General features: G+C 38.7%; 1 protein-coding gene across 4 annotated transcripts in view; it reads right to left on the reverse strand.

Moving 5' to 3' along the window:
* Window positions 1-767: 767 nt before the first annotated feature.
* The window catches only part of sxc (O-linked N-acetylglucosamine (GlcNAc) transferase sxc), a 378,462-nt gene continuing 363,991 nt past the window's right edge, over window positions 768-15,238 (reverse strand). For all 4 annotated transcript variants that reach the window (XM_067136873.2, XM_067136875.2, XM_067136874.2 and 1 more), the window contains one exon: window positions 768-2,261. In XM_067136873.2, coding sequence (XP_066992974.1) covers window positions 2,108-2,261 — 154 coding nt within the window. In that variant the 3' untranslated portion in view covers window positions 768-2,107. The remainder of the gene's footprint in view (window positions 2,262-15,238) is intronic.

Consider the following 15,238-nt stretch of genomic DNA (forward strand, 5'->3'; position numbering starts at 1 on the left):
ATTTTAAAAAAACCTTCAAAAGTATTCATTCCTCCATTACTGTTCGACGTACAAAATAAAAATTTCACAGGTTGGTCGCTTTTACGTCGTAGGTTTAAATAAGATAGGGTTTCAAACATTCAATTCTTCCGTATGGGGTTCAAATGAGCGTTAGATCAGAAAATAAATAACCATTCCCCAAAACCATTTGACATACTAACTGATGGCGCATTTTACAGATTCAGCTGACAGTGGACTCTCCAAAATGTAAATCTTTGAATAATAACTTTCAGTTTAAAACCACAGCGAAGTGCAGATATCTTGCTAGTAAATTATATAGCAGGATGCTGGAAAAACCTTAAATCTCATTTTTTTACCCCCTGAACTTTACAATGTTGCTCCAAATCATATGCTCTCAGGGTAACAGAGAAAGAGGGCAATAATAAATTTAACATCCTTTTTACTGCAGATATCTTTAGGAGAAGGTAGAGAATTAGAAATCTGTCCTGAATGAATTCAAAATGCAAGTACACCAACTGATAAGTCTTCTGCAATTAAGAACTCTAAAAACAGACTGACTGAATGGGATTTGATTCCATAACCTTCAGTACAAAAGGCAACAATTTAACTAACTATGCCATACAAACCAGCTGAAAGAATATAATTTGATGTCAAAGGTTCCAGGCTAGTCATGACCGAGTAGTACGTTCATCAGCATACAAGCAATAACTTTCACAGAAAATTCTAAATATATCTTTAAACTAAATAGAAGAAAATATGAATGAGAATGAGAATGTCTTAGAATATAATATTAATTAAAAATAATATTTTGCAATACAAGCTCTTACAGTAAATGCTGCAAAAGTATTGAACACTGCAGTAACATAATAGCTTTCCTCACAAAAAAGCATGCAGAATTCAAGGAAATGTATCTTCCATCTTCAATATGAAGAAAGAGGTAAGCTGAACAAGAAAGTTGGTAACATAATTGCCAAGTTAACAACGGGATACATTTTATACAGTGGGCCTGAAATATCTGAAATATTTTGAGGTAAATGTGAATGCATACAACGGAAACAAAAGAAATTTATAAACCGACATGGCACAACAGCCACAGTGTAAGGGAAGATGGATTTCAGGATTGGTTAAAAACAAAGCATTCTTCATTTCATTCCCACATACGCATCCCAACTTCTAAGCACCTGGGCTAGAAGCAGATTGCAGAAATACCAATGGACTTGATTTTTATACACCTATATTTATCATTACAGCCACAGAATTTGCAGCTATTTCTACAACTCTCAAACAGCATGGCATTGTTTAACATTCTTCTTTCCCTAAAATAAATAAATAAAAACATTTCTTTACTAAAAAAAATTCACAATATATTCATACAACTCATTTCACTTTCATTCCTTACATCATGGTTGAATAATTTAGAGAACATCACAAAATTTAAAAGAAAAAAGGAAAAAAGAATGACACTAAAACGAGTTCTTTACATCAGAACTTTATAACATTTGGAGCAATGTCCACCCAGAGATGTAGTGATAGGAATAAAATAAATTACAGTAAGCACCTCACAACCTTGGCACTTCTTCAGCACAAGTACAGCTCCTGAATGAAGAGATTCTTTTGTTCAGACAACCATTTACTCCCACTTCAAAATATTAACATCAAAATAACACCAATGGCAATTTCCAACTGCTGTCATTTAATTACAATTTTTAATATCAAAACTGACCAGACCTGAAATTCACTTTACAATACACACAGAGGTCCTGCTCATAAAAGTTATAAATATTGTTACTCAGAATGAATGATATCCCAACACAGTGTAGCCTCAATGGACTTCATGAAACTTAATTATGTACAGAGTTGGTTATCATTCCTTACATTCTTCTCAGATAAAAGGGGTGATTCAAATTAAATAAGCTAGGTTACAGTTGCATTCCAAGGATAAAACTTGATGGTGCAGCCATGCTGTAATGACCTGCCTATGTCTTAACAGCATATACTACTACCCCTAGATCAGAATGCACAACGAATGAAATTTGATGAATTGAAAAAGTTTATGTTTAGGTATGACTATGGAAAACCTAGGAAGGGGAGAGGTAGGGAGCCCTATTTACTTGTGGACTATATGATCTGGTTTCTCTCCACAAGAATGCCGCTCCCACATGCTCTTGTACAGCATTTCCATGCCTTGAGCATACTGATCACAATTGAACAATGGACTCTCAGACCGGGCCCGCCATACTTTCACACGAGTTGCTTTCAAACTGTAAAGAGAAAACAATACTATTTTACAATACAGTATATACAATATTAACAGCATGAATTAAAAAGATATAAACAGTTTTGTCCTACAATATTTCAAGACTATGACTAGCACAAAAGTTATCGATTATACCAAATTCGAATATCATATTAGGCCACTTAAAAATTTTGCAATATCTTATAGATTAGGGATTCCGTAATATGAAAGTCCAAAGAAAACAACATTAGTATGTTCTTATCAGTTTCACTTAATCACGACTGAAATGTATTACCACAAAAATCTGTATTCATAATGCACTAAGCGTTTGCATACCACTAGCACTTCTTGAGTAAGGGGAGATAACGATGAAGGGGCAGGAAATTATAAAGTGTTCATTAAAAGGTGTTGACATGAGAAAGGCACAATATGGGTAGGACTGTTCATACCGAAAATTAATGTATGAAACATCTTTTCTGTTTGGCACGGAAATGAGCAAAATATGTGGGTCCACTTAGCAGTTGCAGCAATTAGAATGAGAATAGTCTCAGTACATACGTCATGTTAGGATGTTGGATGAAGTTGACAAGTCATATGAAGCAGTGAGTGACAGCGTGGTAAAAATAAAAAAGGATACAAAAGTGTTAATGAGCGATTTCAATGTGAGAATTGGAAACAGAACTGAAAGATATGAGAAAGGATAACTGTGGGGAAGAAATGAAAGCTAATAGGAATGGGAAGCATTTACTGGAGTTCAGTGCTAGCGCAGAACTAGCCGTTACAAATACATGCTTTAAGCATAAGGCTATAACACCACTACACGTGGGAGGGTAGGAGTACCAGATCCAAAATAGGCTATATCATAACCAACATTAAATTCAGGAAATTTGTTCGGAACGAGCAGTACACTGCAAATTTTTTGATTATACAGACCATTATCTGATCTGCAGTGACGTATCACTATGCCTAGCATAGAGAAGGTGAAATCTGACAGCAGACAAAAAAGGGCAGAGAATCTCCATGACAAGTACAGGGATATAATTAGTGAATGAACATCTTGGTGGAATGAAGAACTCAGGCATTAATAAAAGAAACTGCAGTGACTGCCTTGAAATATTCCGTTCAAATCCTGAAGAACCGTATGTCTCAAATTTTTTAATGCAACAGCATACAGTGTGTGAAATGTGCTAACCAACTCACAATTACTTTTAATATTCATATTGTCTTTCTGTATATTTTGTCCTCAGGGGCATTCTCCAGTTGGGAAAGGTCAAAATAAATAATAAAGAAATATTAGACATTGTCAAGTCCAAGAAGAAGTCATGGTCAAACAGTATGGAAACTTTTCTGGACAGTAAAGTAGAATCTTACAAAAGGAGGGAAAAAGATGGAACCATTAGACAGACGAAAGAAATATTTATCTTCTCAAGATAAACTAAATCTTTCTGTTGAAGCCACGAACAACTGATTTTATGGGAAGGAAGACAACGGCATGAAATCACTTGATGAGGAAAGGTTAAGGCTGCTCATCCCCTAGAAGCGACTACGTGCGATTATAAGATGAGGGGACTAGGTGCATACTAGCGCGACTGATCGCACTGCGTAGAGAAACAAAACCACGTCCACTGCAAGCGACCTCGAGCGGCCAACTTCATGCGACTAGACCCAACAGCAGGCAACAGATTCCCCTCGAATGGGATTTGCCGCTTGTAGTCGCCAGTACACTACGGTTTCTGCAAGCACTTGTCTCCCGTTGTCATACACATTATTATTATTATTATTATTATTATTATTATTATTAAAACACCCTTAAAAACACCATCTTGGCATAGGGTCGTAGCGACCCCATCGCCCAGTGGGAAACCACTGTAATCAGCCACCCGAGTATTGGCGGGAAAACCATACCTCATTGGGTTAGGAGGAAATGCCAACCCAGAACCCTGAACATCTGGGGTTGTCCCTCTGCGGTTAACAACCGTAGTTGTAAATCGGAGCTTGCTCCACCCAAGGTTAACTACCTTCGAAAGTCAACCATGGAAAGGTCTTTTAGGAAAACAGTCATTCAACCAGAAATAACATACGCAAGCGAAACCATCTTCAAAACAACTAACACTGCACAAATAGACAAAATACTCAAGACAGAGAGGAAAAGCATTAGAACATGCATCAACAAATCATACCAACAAGATGGACACTGGAGAGTAGCTTCTAATGAAACAGTCTACAAGGAAATAGAACCAGTAATGAGCTCAATCAGGAAGAAACGCATTTCATTTTTTGGACATCTAATCAGGACACCAGAGAACAGGATCATCAGGAGAATAATAGAAAAATTATGGAATAGTAAGTGCAACATTAAGTGGATTAGAGAAATCAAGGAAGATATGGATGAACTACAAATTACAGTGGAAGACCTAAGAAACAAAACCAACAAAATCAAGAAACTCACAGACAAACAAACCAGACTGCAAATCAGAATCAACAAACAGACAATAGGAAGGGCGATTTCCAGTGACGAAAGAAGGTAAGATCAGAGAGAATGGAGTAGTACTGGGCTGACAGGAAACTAAACAATTCTTTGTATAAAGTTGGCTAGAGTGGTCTAATGAAAGCCATAAAATGTAAATAAATAAATAAATAAATAAATAAATAAATAAATTAAATAAATAAATAAAACCACCCTTATGAAAGATAAACGTTATCATTCTCGAGATATACAAAGCAAACTATGGGTGACAGAGGAAGTAGGTGTTGATATACGTGTCAACCCCTCAGTCCCCTTAACACGGGGTCGGGGATGAAGCGAGATGAATTTACATGGCGTGTTTTACGGCTCGATCCCTTCCTGACACCAACCTCAGTTGAGGAGCTAACGAAAATGATATGGTGAATGAAACTGGGTAAGGAGATGGAAAGAATCGGTTGTGGCCTACGAACAGGAACTGTCCTGACACTTGCCTGGAAGTGATACATGGGAAACCACAGAAACCCATTCTAAGGAAAGGTGGAAGTGGGGTCGAACCCACGTGCCTCCCAAATGCAGAGCTTGGCTCCATAGCCATAGCCAGTGGGTGTTGATAATGGTCAGTAGTCTAATTAAATGGTTATTTATATTTACAATTTCCGTAGCAGCGTAGCTCTTCCAATGAACAAACAAAATTGGGGCCTTCAACAACTAATACCAAATGGCATAAGCGAAGGAAAACGAATGATAAAAATCTGATCACGAAAAATTCGAGGTAAAGAGAGCAAACAACAGCGATTACCAATTTTTGGTAAGCCTCCTTCCATATATGAAGAAGGTTCCCGACAAACTGGCTGTGAGAAATAAGCTCCAGCACATTTTTTAAAGAAGGGGATGAATTACATCAAAGTTCTCTGCACATGCCGTCTCCATATAAACACACACGATCCCTGTCATCCTGCACTATCAAACCAAAACAGGCCAGCCAAACAACACTCTTCAAATGGAATCTGGCCCTATAGATGTGGCGTTACGACAATTGTTTGGTAACTTTTCAGGTGCATCGTGAAATGACTGATGTGAAAATGGGAAACCATAAAAAACCATCTTCAGGGCTGCCGACAGTCGGTTCGAACAAAACACAACATGTAGAGACTGTTGAAATTAGAAATTAAAAGTTTTATATTTCTGTTTAACTATCCTTAAGTGAATCTTACTAATGGATTTGTACCTTACGTATTTTTGTATGTTGCACTGATATCTTAAATTACATACTTAATTCGACCTTTGATTATTTAAAAATGCAAAGCTTTTAAAAAAGTATTCATATCGCTTATTATCGATTCTCAGTTAACCATTTCAAAGGTGTTATTGTCTCCCTGAAGAGTGGCATTTTGGCTGTTCTTGGTCAATTGCATTCAGAAAGTAGTTTCTGGATGCATCCAATAACAATCAAAGAACTTCTGGCGGTCTTTGTTCAATCATCAAACAGATGATGGAATCTTCCATTGGCATCTTTTTACCTAGTGTCAGGGGCGTAGCCAAGGGGACGTTACTGGGGGTTAAACGCCCCCCTCACCTCATGGACATTTTACGAAAGAAAATAAACGGAAACTGACAATAAAAAAGTGAAAGTAGACTTCATTGTGTTCGGTCATAATTTCGTACCTATAACTCACCCCCCCCCCCCACCTCGGCTGACCCTGGCTAAAGTTAACACTGATGTCTTCTTTTGCGAGTATCCCTCTGATGCCTCATCAGGTAGTAAATCTCCAAAAAGTAAACTAAAGCCTTATCATCCACCTCACAGAATCTTTAATGATCTTAATAACCTGACAACACGTACTACAGGAACGCACTCAGAGCTGTACATACAGAGTGCTGACTCCAACTGACAGTCGCGCGAAGTCGCTTGCAGTGGACGATCCCAGTCAAGCATCGTCACATGAATCAAAGTCGCCTGTAGTCGCCTATCTCGTAATAGTGCACAGTCGCTTCCACTGGACGAATAGCCAAATAAACTAAATCATCATAAAGCAGCAGGAGTATGCAAAATTAGATCCGAAATGGTGAAATATAATGGGAAGGCAGGGATGAAGTGGTTTCATACATCATGGGATTAACACAGAATGTTGGTAAGGAACTTTCTGATTGAACAAAAACCGTAAAAGCACTCACGTATAAGCAAAGGAACAGGAAGCATTGCAACATAGATTGAGTGTTGAATGCACTTGTGAATGGTCGACTGTTGAGTGTGCTCTTGCATTATCATAGTGATAAAGTAGTTAAAACCTACTGATGTTGTTTAATTTTGTGTGCGTGTGTGATCCATTTAGTGCTAATTATATATTGGTGTTTAGTGCTTGTTGGTAGAAATTGGGAATAGTGATATTTATTTGAATTTTATATCAAGTAGTTCAGATGGGGTTCAGTAGATTATGTTTTCTAGGTTAAGTAGGCTATCTAGGTATACGTTGTTTTGAATTTAGGTTTAGGAAATAATTTAGGTAATAATATTAACTTTTTTTAAACATTAAAATATCTGTAGGTTTATTGGTATAATACTTACAAAGACAGATTATCATAAGGAGTTCTAACTTCTGCAGTTTTTACATTCGAGCAGACAATAGACATGGTATTTCATATAGATATCCGTTCAAACTATCGTGAAGTAATAATTTATTCAATAAAATAAGATACGCCTGTAAACTTCGATTCAAAAAAAGAAGTCAAGTCACGCCAGGAAGGTAGATGTTGCTCTAAACGATACCTGTTGCATCATTACTGGCTGTCTAAAACCTACTCCATTGGATAAATTGTACAGTCTTGCTGGTATTGCCCCTCCTGATATCCATCGAGAGGTTGCAGCAAAAAACGAGAGGAAGAAGGCGGAAACATCTGAAGCTCACCCTCTGTATGGATATAGGCCAGTTACTCCAAGACTCAAATCAAGGAAAAGCTTCCTCTGAACAACAGAGGCTCTTAATGGGACACCTCGCTCCGAAGAATGGCTGACACCAAGCGAAGAACTACCACCTGGTCACATGGAGAAATGGAGTACTTTGAGATCACTGAACAGATTACGGGCAGGCGTCACAAGATGTAAAAGCAACCTGCAGAAGTGGGGTTTCAACATCAAGTCTTCATTGTGTGAGTGTGGTGCAATCCAGACGTCTCATTTGTTGCAGTGTAGTAGGTGCCCTAAAACATGCACAGTACAAGATCTACTTCAGGCAACAGAAAATGCACTGGATGTTGCCAATTTCTGGGCAAAAGTAGTACTGATAAGTGTGACTTTGTCTATAATGTATACAATTCAGTTAGAGTATATATGTATTTATAGTATTAATGCTTCTGATACGAATAAATAAAATAAATAAATACTGGAGAATTACTCAACAGTCTTTGGATTGTTGAAGATTGTTTGCTGCATTCCAGCGATATCACAGAGTAGAGGGTAGTTGAGTAAACAAATACAAGAATCAGCTGATTACTGTATTCTGATAATTTGTAGTTCCAAGTCTCCAGCGTACTTCGTACTTTGCACCTTTGATTATTCATCAAGCAAAAGTTAATAATCAAATTCGTATATACCAATAATTGCAATTCAAGTCCCTGGTGTAGTTTGACAAAAGTCTTTTAGAGAAATTATCGTAGACGACGTCTTATTTTTCAGCATTTAAGGACACTTTTATTCTCCGTCCTGTGTAGTAGAGAAAATAATAGTAATCTACCAGCTGTAAAAATCACATAACCACATTTCAGTGAAGACTGTAGTGTACATGAAGTACCGGTATATTAGATAGTATCTTGCCTGATATATTTGTGTGTATCTTTGTGTACAGTAACCCTCTTGCTACTTCAGCATTTAAACAAATGGCAGTTTTCATTTCTATTAGAGCATAGAAGGATAAAATAGTACTAGTAATAATCTGTCTACACATTTAGCTTTGTTTGTAATCTTTGAGTAGTTCTTGCAAATTTCAAACTTTAATTGCAATTTCCATTTCTGTTTGTGATTAGTAATAACCTATTGTACTTAGGATACATCTGAAGGTAGTTTAAAATTATTTTAATTGTAGTATCTTATTAGAAACTAGTGTGCTTATTCTATTACAGTGAAATATTTGTACAGAATAGTGGAACTGTAGAAACTCTCTTTACTAGAATTCTGTTGTTGTAATTAGGACAGGCTTAACTGCAGTTTGGAATTGTGTAATTCTTGCGTATTCCTTTCGGCATTCAGTAATTAACAATTTTCATCCTGTTAGGGTGTTGTAGGATAAAAATTTAGTATGACTAAGTAGTATTGTAGTGTAGTAGTAGCCTATATTAATTACCTTATTGGCGTATGATCTTTGTGTACTATTCTAGACAATCCTACCGTATTTACTCGCGTATTCGACCCCTTTAATACAGATGTTGATTCCCATAGGGAATCTGTAATATTTGTTCCGAATGAGTAAATTTATAATACCAATATAAATGGTCCGTTATTGGACATTATACATTTTCCAGCTAACTCATTCCTGGTTGCCAGTGTTTCGCCCTTGTGTGGCTACAATTGGCTTACGCAGTGGCCTCCACAGTATGCACTAACCATGCGTCTTGGTAGGTGTGCTAGGTACCAACTGATGAGCCCAGCCTAGCCCACGAGGGCGAAACGCTGGCAACCAGGAATGAGTTAGCTGGAAAATTTATAATGTCCAATAACGGACCATTTATATTGGTATTATAAATTTACTCATTCGGAACAAATATTACAAATTCCCTATGGGAATCAACATCTGTATTATCTGATGGCCAAGCAGGCATCAATTTTTAGTAGTGAGACAGTGTCTCATAGTGCATTGGCACTGCCGGTGGCTACAATTGGCTTACGCAGTGGCCTCCACGGTATGCACTAGCCATGCGTCTTGGTAGGTGTGCTAGGTACCAACTGATGAGCCCAGCCTAGCACACGAGGGCGAAACGCTGGCAACCAGGAATGAGTTAGCTGGAAAATTTATAATGTCCAATAACGGACCATTTATATTGGTATTCGACCCCTTTGTCGTGTACCATCCTCCCCAAGGGTTCGAACCGGCGGACTGTCAGATGAACGGCAGCCGGGATTCGCAGCTGAGATTCGATCTCAAGGTGTTAAGGGAAATAAACTAGTATCAGAGTAATAACCAAAAATATGGGACACCTTGTAATGTCAGAGCATTGTATATTCATTGTATTGAGACTCTAATAATTGGAAGGAAGAAGAAACATTTCAGTGAAGTTTCAAGTAGCGGAGAACATTAGTCATGCAGAGGGCTTGCGGAACGCGCCGACGAAAATATGTTTACAACAGCGGATGTTTGTTTGTTTGTGTATCGACAAACAGAGTCTAATAGTTGGTTTAGGAGCCGGGCGGCTCGCCGACAAAAGGGACAAAGCCAGTACAGTTGCACTCTAGTAGACAAGGAAATATGAGTGCAAAGTAGGACAGAGACAGTAGTGCCCAGAGGGCAGCACCTACTGTGACCATTAGTTCAGAATAGTAATTGAGGGCACCACCTACAAGGAAAGCAGCTAGGTAACGCCCATGGATCCAACCCTAAGGTGAAGGGAACTGTTCGACCTTTGCTTCAAGGAGAGCAGATATAACCCTAAGCCAAGATGGCGCGGGGCTCTCTCTCACCAGTAATTCGTACTCTTAGGACCCGGCTCCATCGAGCAGTCAGTTGTGACAGTGAAGTTGTACATAAGTGACTCAAGGCAGAATTCGGACTTAGCGCGTAGCCGCAGGGTAGGCTCGTGAAGCAAGCTCTTGTCAGACGTCTTATTCAGAATCTGTAAATGAACTTGTAAATAGTGTACATAGTCATCCTGGGTAATAAAGGACAGTGAAGCTAATTTCATATATTATTTCGGGAGTTGCGGGATAGAGTTCGCACCTACAATTTACCTCCCTACTTTACCACTCAGCAGGACAGGTAATACACCAACTCCAACGGCCTGGTAACGAACCAACTAGAACATCTTGCAGGACAGGTAGGTCACGACAGGCATATACTTTTTGGTGTCAGGTAGTGCAGGGTCCCGAGTTCGATTCTCGAACAGAGTCAACTTACCGAAATAACGTGACAGAACCGCGACTTCGCAGAAGATTGTCCGTAAGAGAACCGCGACTTCGTAGAAGATTTACGTGTGAAAAAACCGCAACTTCGTAGAAGATTGTCCGAACCGCGCTACCGTGTATCTTTCATTCGAGTGCCGTGCATTGCAGAAGAGGATCATCACTACCGCAGCCTACTAAGCCAGCCCAGCACAGGGGTAGCAATCCAGCAGCAGACGACGCCATCCGGTGGACAAGCAGCACTACAGCCGACTACTCATCCAGCCCAGCAGTGAAGCAGCATTGAAGATTTAAGGTAAGCTGAACATTATTTCAAATGGCACGACAGAATAGTTCAGTACCAGCAGACCGAGGCACTGAGATGCTCGAGGACGAGGTGGAATCAGTAAGTATGAGTGGGTCTTTTGTAACAGTAGTAGAAGGACATCGCCTCATTGGACAAGAGTTTGATGGCAGTCAACCAGATAGATTGCATGAGTTTATAGCAAACGTAGATGCTGTTGTTCGTATGATTAAGGATGAAGATCAAGAGTTGTTTTTTAAGTATATTTTAACAAAGATTATGGGCAGAGCCCGAGATAAATTATTGGTCAGACGTGATATATATAATTGGGAGAGAGCCAAGTGGGCATTAACAGAATATTATGGCCAGCAAGGCACATTAGATTTGTACATATGTCGAATGTTCAGAACAGTGCAGGACCCACGTGAAACAGTCGCGAATTGGGCACACAAAATAGAGACATTTTTTTCCTATCACGTCTAGTTTTGACGCAATTCGGTGTTTTAGTATCTGCATGAATTCGTAAGATGTAATGTTGAGGGATGTTCTCGCGCAACATTTTTAGAATACAATTATGTGATTTGATTTGTTATTGTTTGCATTTTATTATAGGTTTATTGCTGTCTAAATTTTCATTTTGTAGTTGGGGATTTCCTGGTAAATTCATAACAAACTCCCCCAGATACGCAACAGACCGCGAGGTATGTAGGATTGAAGATAAGACAGTTGAGAGTTTGTCTTTCATCTTAGACCACTTGAATAATCAGACGTGTTAAAAGCCCCAGCCCTTATGCAATGTTTATGATGGACTGATAAAGCAGTTTCCTTTCAAAGATAACAGTCCGAAAGTATTATACTCAAGAAGATGAACTTGTATTGTGTACGGATGTTTCAAATCTTCTACGTCGATTGGGAGAGAAAGAGTATGATCCTAGTAAGTGACGTGTTTTTATTGACTCTTCCAAAATAAGTCTAAAGGCTGTTTTGCTTCATAATACAAATGTTCTGGCATCCGTTCACTTGCACACTCCACAAAAATGTCTGAAACATATGAGACCTTGAAGTTGGTGTTTGAAAAAATTAAATATCATGAGCATGGGTGGTAAATTTGCTGTGATTTGAAGATCATTGGATTGTTGCTGGGACAACAAAAAGGCTATACAAAATTTCCCTGTTTCCTATGCGAATGGGATAGCAGGGCACGGGATAAACATTGGGATACAGTGAATTGGACAGAAAGGAAACAACTACAACCAGAATCCAAAAATGTCTTGAATGTAAGTCTTATTGACCATGAAAAAAGTTTACTTCCACCCTTGCATATCAAATTTGGATTGATGAAACTGCATGTCGAGTTATTAGATAAAAGTAGCCTATGCTTCCAATATTTATCCACTAAATTTCCCTCATTATTAGATGCAAAAGTCAAAGAAGGCGTATTTGATGGACCACAGATTCGTAATCAGATGAAGGATAAAATTTTCACAGACACGATGACCAAAATTGAGAAAGAGGCATGGAACGCATTCAAAGATGTAGTGACTAAATTCCTTGGCAAAATTAAGGACCCTCAATACAAAGAAATTGTAAGGAAAATGTTGGTAAAGTTTAAGGAACTCGGTTGTAATATGTGCCTTAAGCTTCATTTTTTAGCTTCGCATCTGGATTATTTCCCTCTAAATTTCGGAGCTGTCAGTGAAGAACAAGGTGAAAGGTTTCACCAGGATCTCAAAAATGCAGAACGACGCTATCAGGAACGTAGGGATGTGAATATGATGGCCGATTACTATTGGTCGATTGCACGAGACGACTCTTCTAGAGATCATTCAAGAACTTAAAAAACCCGGAAATTCCACGGGAAACGACGGAGGTGTGAATCTAACCTGCACATAATGTAACAAAACTATGTATGTTTAACCATGTAATTTTTATTCAAGGTACAGTTATATTAATTTAAAAGCAACTGTACAGTCGAAACTAAATAGGCGCTTTATGCTTCAGTTTCACGAATTTCAATATACATTAAAAATATAATACATACTACCCACAGGCTTACAAAGCAGCATTTATGTGTATTCAATGCATGAAAAATATGATTGCGTTTTGCAAGCTGAAATTTACATTAATACATCAAATTTAATCAATACTAAATATCAACAATTTTACGTAAGAACAAAATAATATTTTGTAAAATTGCCACCAAACCAGACGTGATTCACCAAAACTAATTTTTTTCTCAAATTCTGCGTTAAGAAATTCACAAAACCCACCTAGTTTCATTTTTACCGCACAAAAAATAGTTTTATTTTGCAGGCTAGTGTAATTGGAAAGAAGAAGGAACATTTCAGTGAAGTTTCAAGTAGCGGAGAACATTAGTCATGCAGAGGGCTTGCGGAACGCGCCGACGAAAATATGTTTACAACAGCGGATGTTTGCTTGTTTGTGTATCGACAAACAGAGTCTAATAGTTGGTTTAGGAGCCGGGTGGCTCGCCGACAAAAGGGACAAAGCCAGTACAGTTGCACTCTAGTAGAGACAAGGAAATATGAGTGTAAAGTGGGACAGAGATAGTAGTGCCCAGAGGGCAGCACCTACTGTGACAATTAGTTCAGAATAGTCATTGAGGGCACCACCTACAAGGAGAGCAGCTAGGCAACGCCCATGGATCCAACCCTAAGGTGAAGGGAAGGGATCGACCTTTGCTTCAAGGAGAGCAGATATAACCCTAAGCCAAGATGGCGCGGGGCTCTCTCTCACCAGTAATTCGTACTCTTAGATCCAGCTCCATCGAGCAGTCAGTTGTGACAGTGAAGTTGTACATAAGTGCCGCAGGGCAGAATTCGGACTTAGCGCGTAGCCGTAGGGTAGGCTCGTGAAGCAAGCTCTCGTCAGACCGTCTTATTCAGAATCTGTAAATGAACTTGTGAACAGTGTACATAGTTGTCCTGGGTAATAAAGGACAGTGAAGCTAATTTCATCTTTTATTTCGGGAGTTGCGGGACAGAGTTTGCACCTACAATTTACCTCCCTACTTTACTGCTCGGCAGGACAGGTAATATGCTAACTCCAACGGCCTGGTGACCAACCAACTAGAACGTCTCACAGGACAGGTAGGTCACGACACATTTTTTCCCCCACTTTTACAGCCAAAAATACTAAAGGGGCGTCCAATATGTGAAAACCTCAAAATTTTGTGCAGTGAACACATGACTTCTAGGCTATAAAAAGCTATAAATTGTGCGTGTAAACATTTTATACTATTATATAAGAAACTTAGATTTATTTAAGTCATACTGGCTATTTTCGTCGGAAGACAGTATTTCTAAACATAAAAAGACAATAAATGGTGAACAAGACTTTTAGGTCTACGGTGCATATAAAAGTCCATTTTTGTTACTCATCTCACGTAATTCGTTACATCTCATTAATTCCTCTCGTGAGGTTGACGGCCGTAAAAACTCGTTATGAATATTAGTTTCACTTCACACTCGACCCCGTAAAAAAAGGGATTTGTCATTTGTGGCTGTCCACATAGCACATAGCAAACCTGATCATTGCTTTCATTTAAATTATCGCCTTGCGCCGCCAACTTCCCTGCCCTGCTACCAGAATTCCAAGTAACGTCATCTTCACTGCCATCTCGTCAGTTGGGTCAGCCATGCTTCATCTTCCTTGAGCCATGCACTGCAATCGAGAGCATACACGAGGTCCCATCTTATTTGAACCTTTTAAAAATAATTTTGTTCCCGACTATAGTCTAAACAGTGTGAATCTCTTCCCAAATGGTTTCTGGAGAAGGTCTCTGATATTCCCAGTTGGTGTATATGTAGCAGAAGCCACTCCTTCTGAAGCCGTGCTATAGATGGCATGCCAAACCATCAGCTGATAACTAGCGTATGTTACGAGTAGTATTTCCGAATGTAATACATAGTGACTGGAAATATTCTTTTGATAACTGTGGCTACTGAAACACAGACCCTTATTTTTAAGTACATTTCATGCTTGTTTACTACATTTATCACATAAGGATTTACGTAAACAGCTGTCCATGAGATAAGACAGACCACATTGTTTAGGTTAGGTATATTATCACCCTGATAGTGCCAAAAGTTCCTTGAGGGAAAGAATAAAACTAAATAACAGGAA

The sequence above is a fragment of the Anabrus simplex genome, chromosome 1 (assembly GCF_040414725.1).
Source record: "Anabrus simplex isolate iqAnaSimp1 chromosome 1, ASM4041472v1, whole genome shotgun sequence".
In the NCBI taxonomy this organism is placed as follows: Eukaryota; Metazoa; Arthropoda; class Insecta; order Orthoptera; family Tettigoniidae; genus Anabrus; species Anabrus simplex.